Source organism: Canis lupus, chromosome 15, assembly GCF_048164855.1.
Source record: "Canis lupus baileyi chromosome 15, mCanLup2.hap1, whole genome shotgun sequence".
NCBI lineage: Eukaryota > Metazoa > Chordata > Mammalia > Carnivora > Canidae > Canis > Canis lupus.
Genome location: NC_132852.1, coordinates 1,135,362 through 1,148,867, shown reverse-complemented (window position 1 = coordinate 1,148,867; position 13,506 = coordinate 1,135,362). Strand labels below are relative to the sequence as shown.

Sequence of the window (13,506 nt, the reverse complement as noted above, 5' to 3'; positions counted from 1 at the left end):
TGAGACTGTCCCGGTCCTCAGTTGAAGATGTGCATGGATGCTTATATTCCATGATTCCCAATCTTTTCCTCTTCTTTTTCATAAAAGTCATGTTCAAACTCAAAAGGAAGGGCCCCTTTAAAAACGTCACCTTTGCATCACATCTGTCTTCCTGTTGTTGCCACTGATTTGGCATTTTCACGTCTCTCTCCCCTGTGGTTGGACGTACATATTTACTTCCACCGCGGGATGAGAGCCATGAGGGGAGGAATATTACCGCTGACTATATTCAGGGATGCCCCCCAGACCCCCCAGCCTGCCTTCACCAGCATGGACACACCCGTGGGTGAAGTGCATCCCAGAGCCCATATTTCCACTTACCTGATAGTCCCACAAAGCAGGCCCCTGGAGAGCTCATACTCTAACAACACAGCTGACGGTCAGGGCTTTACTGGCATTATTCCCTCATCCCACAAAATTACATTTAATTTTTTTTTTTGAAACTACGTCTTTAATAACTTATACAGTGTTGAAACCCAGACTTGGATTCCCTAGCTTGGGCAATTACCATATTCACCAGACCTGATTTTTTTTAAGACTAATTTAGGTTTCTCCCCATATCAAATATATATCAGATAAAGTCTTTCTGTATTGGTGATTAAAAAGAAGAAAAAGACTCCGCTACAGGTCCTAAGTGGAGATTCAGAGATCTCTGAAAGAGGTTTCCTCCAAAACCCAGTTTGCGTAATGAGAACATTGTTAGGATAGCAATAAAGCCTTTTAATGTGACTCCCTGCGAAGAAGTTAGAGCGTTTGCATTATTATATTGAAATATAAGAAACTGACATTTTAATAGGTCACAGGTGGTCAAGGGTTAGAATTTCATCTGCTTTAACGCATATTATTTGACAAGTGTGTTATAAAACCAGCTGTTTCGTTATAGTCAAACCACAGCTACAGTAGCATAAAACGTGAGTAACCCAGATCAGGCCAGACACGGAAGCTTAGTTCTCGCCCCGTCACTACAGTGAGTGTGAGGTTGGCCGGGAGAGCGTGGTTTTGGTGAGCTGCACTCCAAAACGGAACAGAATTCCAAAGGTAATGCCTCCTTGTTAAAACATCGGTCCTGGAACCAATCAGGCTTGGCTTCCTAATCTGTAAAATGGGTAATAATAATAATAATAATAATAATACCACCTTTCTTAGGGTTTTGTGAGAATTAAGTCATGCACTGTGTTTACTCGACCTGGAGGGTGGCACGTAGTTACCAGTGAATAAATAGTAGCTGATACTATCACTCAATGCATAGCAGCCCATACCCTGAAAGTCATGGGGATGTTGACTCACATGCATTAAACTGACTGACCTTTCCTGGGTCTCCGTGGCCCGTGTCCCAGAAGCAGACAGTCTTTGAAAACCAGTCTTTGTTCTTCAGTGGTTGAGGTGGAGACGGAGAACCGGACCCGTACATAACGAGTCGTTGTATTGTGTGTGTGCTGTAATTAAGGGTAAACCCACTTCTGCAGACTTGCTTTCATGTAGCACAAACCGGGCAGCTGGGATTAAATCCCCTCGGTGGAAAGCAATGACCCCAGCACTAAGCACCCTTGTCCACTTCACAGCAACCTGCGGAGGGACGCTGAGCAGCATGGGGGGTGTGATCTTGAGCCCAGGGTTTCCGGGCGCTTACCCCAACAACCTGGACTGCACCTGGAAGATCGAGCTGCCCATTGGCTACGGTGAGTGAAAGCATTTTCATTCCTAAAAATTCAACTTTTTAATTTGTATCTTGGAAAGAATTCAGCTGAATAAAAAATGCGCCTTACTCTGTTGACGTAACTGTCTTTAATTGAAAGTGGCTTAGAAATTTAAATAAAGCTTTGGCAGAATGACTTCAAGAACAGAAAGTTATTAAAAAATCAATTCGGCCATGCAGCTCTTTTCAAGGCAAATTAAATTAGATGGATGATGATAGAGTGAGCACACGAAGTATAAAATGTAGCATCGCTAATTCAATTATCCATCTCTTTATTTATAATACCACCTTTTATGATCTATTTCTGGAATTCACTGATGGTTGTTGTTTCTTGGGAATGATTTCTAAGGCTTTTTCAGGTTATGGCACGTTTTAGGATTGTTCTATAAATTTTTTGTAATTACATATTGCACTGATGTAGGTTCATGGAAATGGCTTTTTATAATACTTAGTTTCAAACTTTCTGGTTATCCACCTTAAATAATTAATAATTTTAATTGTCGTGGACACTGAAATCTCATTATGACCTTTTCCAGAAATTCATAGTCTTCGTGAAATTTTGATTCCCTACCAGTACTTTCCTTGTCTGCATCATGATGCCTTCATATCCGATCTCATTAATTTGGGTTTTCTCCATTTGTGATTTTCTCCAAAACACACCTGGGAAGGTGCACCAAGGTAGGCCCTCACTGAGTGTCCTAGTAAATAGTGATTGAGAACTTACACATTAAGTGAAATGTTAGTTGAATGATGAACTTAAGCCTAAGTGGAAATCAGTGCCCTAGAAGATCATATTTTTTATTAGGTTTTCTAAACTTTGCCTTAAGAACCTATGCCCAGGATGGCAGCAGCAGGAGTGAAGAATGGAGAGGAAGGGTTCACCTGCTCGGCAGAAAGCAGCCAAGAGGAATCGTAGGCAGGAGGGCCTGACAGGCGTCAGTCAGGTGTGCGATTGTGGACACACTGTGGACAGACATGGAGTGTGACACCAGGGAACAGGGGAGCGTGGAAGGGCATCCCCGCTGGGGAGACCTCAGGAGAATTCATGTCCATTGGGGTTTTTAAGGGGCCAGCCAGGGGATGAGTGGAATTAGGAAGGGGAGAGATCACTAAAGGATTACAGAGGCTCTCTATCTCTTCCAGGTTTTTGTGTAGTTTTGTTTTTTGATCATCAACTCTCTGAGCATTGGGGAAGTAGTTCTGCGCTGTGTTGAACCAGCATTAACTCAGCTATTCTCAAAAGCAGGGTCTGTTTCCATTCCCTGGGGATCTGAAGGTGTGGATGTGTTTGATACGATGGTTGAGTCAGTGGTGGGGTTGGATGGGGATGGGCCATACCTGCGACCCACCCTATTCCAACACAGCCTTAAGGCCCCTGAGGGTCAGAGGCTTATTAGACAAATGACCACAGTAGTTAAAAGCAGAGAGTCAGAGAACTGCAGGCCCACTGCAGTGCTGACTCTGGTGGGGCATGGTCTACAGAATGGGAAATGTGTGTTTCTCATCTTAAAAACCAAAAGAGCCCCATAGGGTTATCGTGAGGGCTAACTAAAACAATTCATGTGTGTAGCCCAGGTCTTGGCCGTGTAAACAGAAACAACAGAAAACAAAGAAGTCAGGTGTATTTTTTTATTATTATTATTCCAAATATTTCCCACTTTCCTTTCAGATCTCATGAGAAATACATTATTCATGAATGGATATAAATATTTTATTAACTTGTTTTTCCAACTTGACCATTCTGTGATTGAAAAGGTTATAGTCTGGCATTTTTCCTTATGTTGCTCATGCATAAGCCAATATGAAAGATAATAATTCAGGGGGAAAAATGAGTCACCTTGTCTTACGGTCATGATCTATGAACTCAAACAAAATATCTATTTAAAGAAATATCAGAATGAGAAAAAAGATTTATGAAATGTTATAATTAAAATAATTTAATTCTTTAAATGTTTGATATTGCATAGTATTGGGTTTTGGAAACATCCTGAAGAAAAGGCGAAAATAGTAAATTTTAGGTCATAAATCCTAAATACATACAAAATAGTATCACCGTTCCTGGCTTTTTAGAATGGATGTAGTTATGCTTCAGAATACAGTTGAGCCATGAACAACCTGGGGCTTGGGGTGCTGACCTCTGCATAGTCAAAGTTCCAAGTATGACTTTTGATTCCACAAAAACTTAATTCCTAGTAGCCTACTGTAGACCAGAAGCCTATGAACATATATGTTGTATGTTATATTCGTATCATGTACTGTATTCCTACAATAAAGTGAGCTAGAGAAAAAGAAAAGTCATTAAGAAAATATTAAGAAAGAGAAGATGCACGTACGGTTCTGTAATGTAAAAAATCTGCATATAGACGGACCCATACAGTTCAAGCCTGGGTTGTTCAAGAATCGACTGTGATATTAAAGATTAAATGTAATGTACCAGGTCCGCTTGTGATAAAATTTATAATCTCTAAATATCCTTCTAAACATGAAGTCACGAATTTAGGGAGAAGGCATGTAAGTGGTGGTAGGTCCCTCGACATGGTGAATATTTAGGATTTTCTGTCCTTGCTACAAAAGCTTTCTGAGGTTTAAAAATTTACAGGGCATTTTGCTGATGTCGAGAAAACTCCACAGCCTCGCTTTCAACCCTTCAGGAGATTCTTGAAACTCTTTAGTAAATTAATTTTGTCTATTCCTGGTCTTCTTTTATCTCTGACTCTTCTCCATCATAATGATGTGGCTAAAAACACCATCTCCCCTCTCAAAGGCACACGTTTAAGCTCCACATTTTCAGCTTCATGTGACGTATTTTCATCTGGGGCATCCGAAGGGGTCACAGACTCCGTTCAAATGCAGATTCATCACTTTCTTCCTCTCCTTTGCTCGGTGTCTTCCATAGTGGATTCTCCTAGTTGGTTCCTCTCCATATCTCTCCATATCTCCAGCACTCCCGTTTCCCCGGGACTTCCCTCCCCCTCGACCTTAGCAGCAGGTTCTTCCCCGGGCCTCCCAAATCAGAGGTAAACATCAGATCACTCCCCTGGAATTTTGAGAAAGTAAGTTTGGGTTTGAAACCCAGGAATCTGTAAGTTTAAGTTAAACATTCCAAAGGTTTCTTATTAAGGAAAAAAAAAAAACAAAACAAAACAAGGGGCACCCGGGTGGCTCAGTGGTTGGCCATCTGCCTTCAGCTCAGGCCGTGACTCCGAAGTCTCGGGATCAAATCCCACATCAGGCTCCCCTCAGGGAGCCTGCTTCTTCCTCTGCCTGGGTCTCTGCCACTCTCTGCATCTCTCATGAATAAATACATAAAATCTTAAAAAAAAAAAAAAGCATAGCAACGATGACCATCATTGCCCTTCATGATAATTTCTTCCCTCTTTGATCTCCCATATTGTGTCCTATTAGCACCAAACTTCAGGATGATTCTGGAACCTTCCTTGCAATTACCACCCAGGACAGGGCTTCTGTGTTCTCAGTGGAACAGGGAGGTTGGAGAGATACGTTTCTATGGATGTCACAGCAATTGACCTGGGAAATCCCCGTCGTTAGGATGATCTTGGTAGGAGAGATATTTGCTCCTTCAAGGCATAACGTGATGGGTATTTAGTATGAGGTAGAGTTAACCGGCTCTTCCAAGTGAACATGCGCATCGGCGCGTCGCTATCGCAGCTCACTGCCCACGCCTGCCCTAGATCTCCTGCGTGTGTGTGTGTGTGTGTGTGTGTGTAGGGGATTCTTCTAACGCCCCTTGTTCTGTCTGAGGTTTGGGAGACCATTTCAAGCAAAGTATGTGGCAGCATCAATGAGGGAAGTTCATCAGGAAATGGGCACATAGGAAACTCACTCACATAAAACACAAAGAGGGCAGCTTCCTGCAAATACGTAGCTAAACTCGAAGCACCAAATAACGAGGAAAGTGACTGCTTAGACCAGCAGGTCTCAGATTTCACCATGTGCAGGAATCCCTGGCAGGAGTCAAGTTGTTACGATGAAATCCCGGTGGCTGGTCCCTCCGAGCTGTGTCTCCACACTGCTGGCCAGACGTGGAAGGGGGATCCAGAGTTTTCTTAAAAATAAATTCCATTTCAATAATAATAATAATAATAATAAATAATAAATAAATAAAATAAATTGCATTTCAATATTTTTAAGGTTGATTTTCTCATTTCTTCAAATGCTACCCCAAGTATCTGCACCTGCATCCCTGTGTTCCTAATTTTCAGTCGTGGTTTCTGGCTGCTTGGGGCAGTGAGGACTATCGTTCTGGTAAACACCGATGATTCCAGGCCCACCAGCTGCCTGTATAATACGCTTCTGCAGATCATGATACCGTTGCCCTTCTTGATGGTTTTCATTCATGGGGGGTTTTGTCGGGGGTTTTGAATCTGCCCGTACAGTGGGGTTGCATGGGACCGATAGAGTGTCAGATCCATTACGTAAGCAGCTACCAGCTCAGTCAGATAATTCTTGTGATTATCCCATTCCCTCCCAGGCCCATGGGTCAGTCGAGAGTTTAATTAAACAGGCTAGATAATTAGTTGCTTTGGTGCTACGTGCCAACCACCGTCGTCTCGCCTTCCTAACTACTCGTTCCAGTGACAGCTATTTCCTACATCCCACCCCAGGGAGAGAACGTGGCTCTCCCAGTGGTGGAGCGACTCTGAGCTGAGGGGCAGGTAGCAGGTGTCCTGGGCGCTCCTGTCTGGGTAGAAAACTTAGCACTATCAGTCACTGGTGCTATGACTTTGCACAACTTACCACCTGTTTTTGACCTTCATTTCCTTATCTTTAAATTAAATATCACCGGGGCACCTGGGTGGCTCAGTCGGTTAAGCATCTGCCTTCAGCTCAGGACGTGGTCTCAGGGTCCCAGGGTCCAGCCCTACATGGAGATCCCTGCTCAGTGGGGAGCCTGCCTCTCCCTGTCCCTGTCCCTCTCCCTGTCCCTCTGCCCCTGCTCCTACTGTCTCTCTCTCTCTCTCTCGTTCTCTCTCATGCATGTGCTCTCTAATAAATAATTTAAATCATTTTTTAAAAAATGATAGAATAAATAAATAAATAAATAAATAAATAAATAAATAAATAAATATCATAGAATATGACGCTCACAGGGCTGTTCTGAAATAATGCAAATGCCTGATACGGAGCAGGTGTTATTGGACTGTGAGCTGCTTTTCATTGTTACACCAAATTCTCTGGAGATTTCCACAGATCTTTTTTGTTGCTGTCTTGTGTGGCTTTGGCACAAGCGTAATCGACACACAATGCCTGTCTCTATTTTCTGGATTTTTTCCAAAGTCACAGCCGTCAGCAGAAATGCCACCATGCTTTTTGTTGGTTTTTGCTTTATCGTTGCGTTTCATACCTAAAATCCACTGCACTGACTTTGCCTGCCACGCTGTTCAAAAGGACCATGTCCTTGACCATCCAGGGCCGGCGTAGGGAAGCTATAACGAGTGCTTCGGAACATTCACACGGCTCTGAAACTCTGATCTCCTTTGCCGTGGGTTCATTATGCACAGGGGATGCTAAATAGAGCGCTTCATATTCACAAGGTCTATCGGCTAAAAAATGGGGGTTTGACTCAGGAGTCATGGTCACATTACTATTTAAAGTTTTGTCAAATCCAAAGTCAAAATGTCTTTGTGCGGACGACGTTTACTGACACTTAATTTTCTGTGTGAACAATAATCAGAGGGGCACGAAGATCATGTGCTGTGTAAATTCCACCAAATGGACGTTCAGATTGATTTTCCTGTTGTAATAACACTTTTTCTTCCTTCGGCGTTTTGTGAGATAATAAAAGGTTAGCTAAGTTACGCGTACATCAATCCCTTCATTTCGGCTTCGTGGTGTCAAACTGGACACAAGTCTCTGAAATTCAGATAGCCGAATAATCCCATTTTAAACCAGATTAGCACTGGGCTGCGTTCAGTTCCATTTCCCGATGTGTATGAGGCGGTTTGATATGTGGCTGCGTACTTTATCCTGCTTAAAATGCTAATTTTCCCCCTAAATTCATAATTGCCCTAATTCTGTTTCCATCTGAAGTTTAATTCCAAATCAGATAAGGGCCATGTTTGCTGTTTCCTTCCCTCTGAGATATTGGCCGTCTTTAACGCTTTGCCCCCTTGATCAGCTTGCTGACCTCCAGTTCTTTCTTGACTGCGTCATTCCATGAATTTCAAGCTGTACATCTGGGTAAATCCACGGAGGTCCGCGCGTGCACATCTGAAACGAGCCTCTCGTAAGCCATTTCCTTGCTACTTGATTTGATACCCACCTCGTGAACGAGTCTCGCAAGCGTCTGATCTCGCCCTAGCTCCCCGCGTGCTCGGGGCACTTCGGGGCACGGAGGGAAACAGCAGGAACTCGGCGGCTGCTGGTGGTTGTTCTCGTGGCAGCCTCTGCACCCTGCCTCGTGGGGACACGTGGGACGGGTGTCCCCGGATCTCTGTAGACCACGGGGCTCAGCGGCCCCGACCTAGTCACATACTCAAAACAAGAGTTGCCTACTACAGTTTCCTTATTAGTAACAGAACTCTTATCAGATCTGGTGGCCGTCCTACAAAGCTGGGTTTCTGATTCAACAATGGGCGTGCGGGGGCACAGCCAGCACTGACGTGTGGCCTACTACATGGGCTGGTACCTCGGCTCCCGTGGCCATGGGGGACGGTCAGAACTGGGGGACAGACAGGGCCATGAGCCCTTCCTCCCTCCTCCTCCTTCTGTCTCTCCTTGCGTCTCTCCTTCCCTCTCTCCTTCTCTCTCTGTCTCATCCTCTCTCAATCCCTCTTTCTTTTTTTTTTTTCTTCTTCCAAATTTCTTTTGACTAACATATTTGCTGAAATTTAGGGGGAAAAAAAATTCACTGATGGTTCTTCAACGAAGAGAATTATTTGACATTTTTAAATATTTACAGGAATGTTTTAAGTCAATGGCATTGCTCCCCGCTCCTGTATTGCACGTGACATTGGGGTGGCCGAGACCAAGGCTGACGGGGTCCCCCCTTCCCAATGGCTCATGAGCTGCTTATCTATAGATTCCGACTAGGTGGGGATCCCTGGGTGGCGCAGCGGTTTGGCGCCTGCCTTTGGCCCAGGGCGCGATCCTGGAGACCCGGGATCGAATCCCACATCAGGCTCCCTGCATGGAGCCTGCTTCTCCCTCTGCCTGTGTCTCTGCCTCTCTCTCTCTCTCTCTGTGACTATCATAAATAAATAAATTTTAAAAAAATAAAAAAAAAAAGATTCCGACTAGGTCACATGAATTTAGTTACTCATTGTAAGATGATTCTAAGTTCTGGTTGACTGGTTAAAGATCTTTCCCTCAGACCAGGTTTTTCTCTTGCCATTTGCTTCCTTCTCCCCTTCCTAGAGTTTCTCGTGTTCTCTTATTTTTTTTTAATTTATTTTATTCATTTATTTTTTAGCAACCTCTACAGCCAAGGTGGAGCTTGAACTCATGACTCTGAGATCAAGAGTCTCATGCCCTTCCAGCTGAGCCAGCCAGGCTCCCTCTGAGGCTCCCCACATTCCCTTCACCCCTTCCCTCCTCTTACAGTCAAGGTTGAACAGTGTTAACACAATCAGTCCTCTCCAGTAAGAACTGGAGCATTTCCAGCGTCCTGAGCGGGTTAGCTCTTGTTAAACCAGGAAAGTGAGCTCTTTGTCACCAGCCCCGGGTGTAAGCCTAGCTCTGCTGGCCCCACGCTGCCCTGGCCGTGACACCCAACATCGCTGACCTTGCTCACCTGCCAAATTATGAGGATGCTCATAAGGACTTTGCTGGTACCTGTGAGGGACGTGTCAGCTGGTAACCTGGAGCCCCTGCGCGGTGGTCGGCCTCCCACTGAGGCCAAACACAAAGGACCGTGGCTGAGTCTCCTGCGCCTCCTCGTGAAGTTTTCTCCACAATTCATAAAATTGTTTTTCTTGGCTGACTTCAAATGTCCTGAGCTCTGTGTGTCTCTTTCCTACGTCACGTGAACTGTCCTTGTTCCTTTTGCACTGAGTTCTGCTTGTGATACCCGGATTCCCGTCAATACCCAAGTAGACACGTTTGCTTTAGTTCCTCTCTGCCCTTGTACTTAAGTCAGACAGCCCAGGGACGCATCGTCTTCAGTTTTCCAAACTCACAAAGCCCGTGTTGACTACATTAGATGAAAAGTAAAGATAAAGCTCCTCTTACCAACCAAGAGCAGAGGAACAGCACATAGTCAAGCTTTTGTTATGAGTTGGGAGAATAACCGGTAATGGCTCTTGGATTTCTCAATTTAAGCTTTACAGACCTAAATTAATGGCATGAATTTGTGTAAAAATGAACACCAGACCCAGCGCTTTGTTATCACATGGGTGTTGGTCCAGCTCTGCTGGCCCCAGGCTGCACTGGACGGGACCCCTAGCCTCCGTGAGCCTTACCTCAGCCTGTCCAATCATTTTATTATTTATTTATTTATTTATTTATTTTAAAAAATGTCACAAAGTTGCAACAAGTGACTGTTAAATATCCCTCTACATTCCCCTAAATTGTCCTCCACGATGAATATAACAGCAGTGACATTGGTCATGCGGACGGTCTCGGCGTGTGACCTGAGCCAGGCTGTTGGGTGGAAGCGTGTCAGTGGCAGTGGGTCCCCGGGTTGGCTTCCTTGCCCACGTCCATGACTTGCTTTTTTATGTGCTCATGACGCAGTTGAAGCAATCACTTGCTAAAACTAACAAATCCCTTGTGCGGTGGGATCATCATCCATTTAAAAGCCACTTTGAAAGGCTGTCGCGTTTCTTTAGACCCATTTGGGTTTCTTTCTTGAGAAAGTTGTCAAGTAGCTCGCGGATGATTAGACGTAGTTACAACCTTGTGTTTTTGGCTGGAATAGTTGTACAGAGCTGGACAGCCATTGCCGAGCTTGAGCGCGGTCGCTCTCCTGCGGACTCCGCCTGTAGCGCTCTGTGATATAAGGCCGGCGATCATACGTCACAAATAGCTTGATTTTAGGGACATTGATTACATCAACAAAGGTCACACCACCAGTGGGCGGTGCAGGTGACGGGGAACCAACATGCGCTGGAACGGGAGCTGTGTGCTCCCCGCCACTACGACCGCCCGGCCTCCCAGAGAACCCTGTGCGCAGAGACTAACCCAATTTTAATCACTTCCGGTAAGCACTGATCTGCTACATTCTGCCATTGACTTTCATTCACCGTGCATATTTTTCCCTAGGTGCACACATTCAATTTCTGAATTTTTCCACGGAAGCGAATCACGACTACCTGGAAATTCAAAACGGGCCGTACCACACGAGCCCGACCATCGGGCAGTTCAGCGGCGCCGACCCCCCGTCCGCCCTGCTCAGCACGACACACGAGACGCTCATCCGCTTCTACAGCGACCATTCCCAGAACCGGCAGGGGTTTAAACTCGCTTACCAAGGTAGGAACGCGCAGGCCGCATGAACCCGCTCGCTGGTGACGGTCGCGGGCGCCAGGGCCTCTGCCTCCCGGGTGCGTGGCACAGCCGGGCCGGGCCGGCCGCGTGGACAGGGAGCCCGGGCGCCCCCCGCGCACCTTCCCTCCTGGCCCGCCCGCGTCACAGCCCTCCCCTGTCGCTGTCCTCTGAGCCGCTGGCCCACGGGGCCCTTCCCGGCTACGTCGCGGTCGCTGGACTCCCGGTGGCAGCGGGGCGGGCAGCGGCTCTCGCACCCTGGGCCTCGTCTCAACTCAAAATACGGTTAACGGTGTTGTTCGTGCCATTTCAACTTATGTCAGAAAAACACAGACCCAGTGAATGAGCTTCACGTTTTTTTTTTTTTTTAACCATCTAAACATGAGACTTTACAACAAATTTGATTCAGGCATTATCAAACCATTTCTGACACGGGAAAAAGTTCACAATTTTCATCTCATGCCACATAATTTAGCTGGCCTTTCTTGAAAATTGCCAAATCAAATGAAGCTGAAAATGTCAACAACAGAGCTCTTCTCTCTTGTGTTTTGACCGTGACTAAGTCACTTGCTTTCATTAATCTTAGAGACTGTCTTTGAAGTTAGGGGCTTTCCTATTTTCTTACTGGAAAGGGATGGTGTTTTATGTCGAAGTTTCAGACGTCGTCACTGAAGTTGTTACTTAAATATAAGACGCACGTTTAGGTTTCCGAATTCGGGGGTCTCTTAAAATACAAAATCCAGGGAGGAGGCAAAGAGAGAGGCAAGAAAGCCTGGCCAGCGAGGAAGAGGCGGGCTGGACCCCTGTGCCCGCGGCGCCCCGACTGCTCCCTCCTCCCCGATGCCCTCAGGAAGGTGTCATCTCCTGCTCGAGAGGTGCATGCACACACAGGTGCACACACAGGTGCACACACACAGGTGTACACACACAAGTGCACATGCACAGGTGTATACACAGCTATACATAGGTGCACACAGGTGTGCACACACAGTGCACACACAGATACAAATGCACAGGTGCACACATAGGAATACAGACAGGTACTCACAGGTGTACACACATATGCAGGTATCCACACCAATGTACACACACAGGTGCACACATGTGCAGGTACACATGCACAGGCATACACATACAAGTGCAAACATGCAGGTTCACACACATGTCCATACGTGCAGGTACACACACAGGTATACACACAAGTGCACATGCACACACAGGTATACACACAAGTGCACGTGCACACACAGGTATACACATAAGTGCAGGTGCATGCACAGGTGTACACATGGGTACACACACAGGTGCACACACAAGTGTACACATGTGCAGGTACATATACGGGTACACAGACAGGTGTATACATACACAGGCACACACAGGTGCATACCTGCAAGTGCACACACAGCCCTATACATGTGCAGGTGCACACACAGGTATGCACATGCACAGGTGTACACATGAGTACACACAGGGGTACACACACAGGTGTACACACATGTGCAGGTACACATACAGGTACACAGACAGGTGTATACATACACAGGCACACACAGGTGCATACATGCAGGTGCACACACATCTATTTATACATAATATCCAGTGTGCCTTTGACCCCTGTCTGCCCTCAGCTTCCACTTTCTGGGAGACAGTCTGGGGCCTTGGGTGACCCCGTTTCTCAGCTACGGGTCTCTTGCCGTTGGCTCTTTCCTAGTCTCGTTTAGCCTGTGCCACCCCTTGGCACCCATGGCGTCTTCCGCTCCCGCCCCCCCACGGGCGTGCACCAAGTTGCGTGTCCCTGGGTGTGTCCCACATGGTCCCTGCGCTGGCAGCACCCTGCTCCCCGCCCTGAGGGACAGTGCAATCTCGTGGCGACTCCACAGCCACGGGACCTCCTTACCTGTGCACCTTGCTCATGCCCAGGACTGGCCACGGCCCGTGCAGGGCTCACGGAGCCCCACGTTTCCATCATCACGTCCCCCGGGATCCTCCACACCTGGACACAGAGGCTGGGGCAGTCGGGACGGGACAGCAGTCCTGCTCATCCCGGTGCTCGAGTTCTGTGGGCCCCAGGACCGGAGTCCCTCCTGCTGCCGCCGCCCCCCACGTCACCCAGGCGCCAGGCCTCCGGGCAGCGCTCAGCATGCACCTTTATTTCCAGGTGGGCTCGGCTTGCAGGCTGCCCGCCTTCCTGCGCCACTTGTGCCCCCCGCTGCCGCCGTGCCCACCACCGTCATCCTTGGGCAGCCCCGCGGCTTCTCTGGGGTCATGTCAGGCCCCCCGCCTGCATCCCACGCCTTCTCCTCTGCGTCCTCCTCTTTCCCCCA

General features: G+C 46.9%; 1 protein-coding gene across 1 annotated transcript in view; it reads left to right on the top strand.

Moving 5' to 3' along the window:
- CSMD1 (CUB and Sushi multiple domains 1) overlaps positions 1-13,506 on the top strand; it is a 1,871,580-nt gene that overhangs the window by 1,692,721 nt on the left and 165,353 nt on the right. The window contains 2 exon segments of the mRNA XM_072775779.1: positions 1,602-1,718; positions 10,958-11,167. Of these exon segments, the coding sequence (XP_072631880.1) occupies positions 1,602-1,718; positions 10,958-11,167 (327 nt within the window).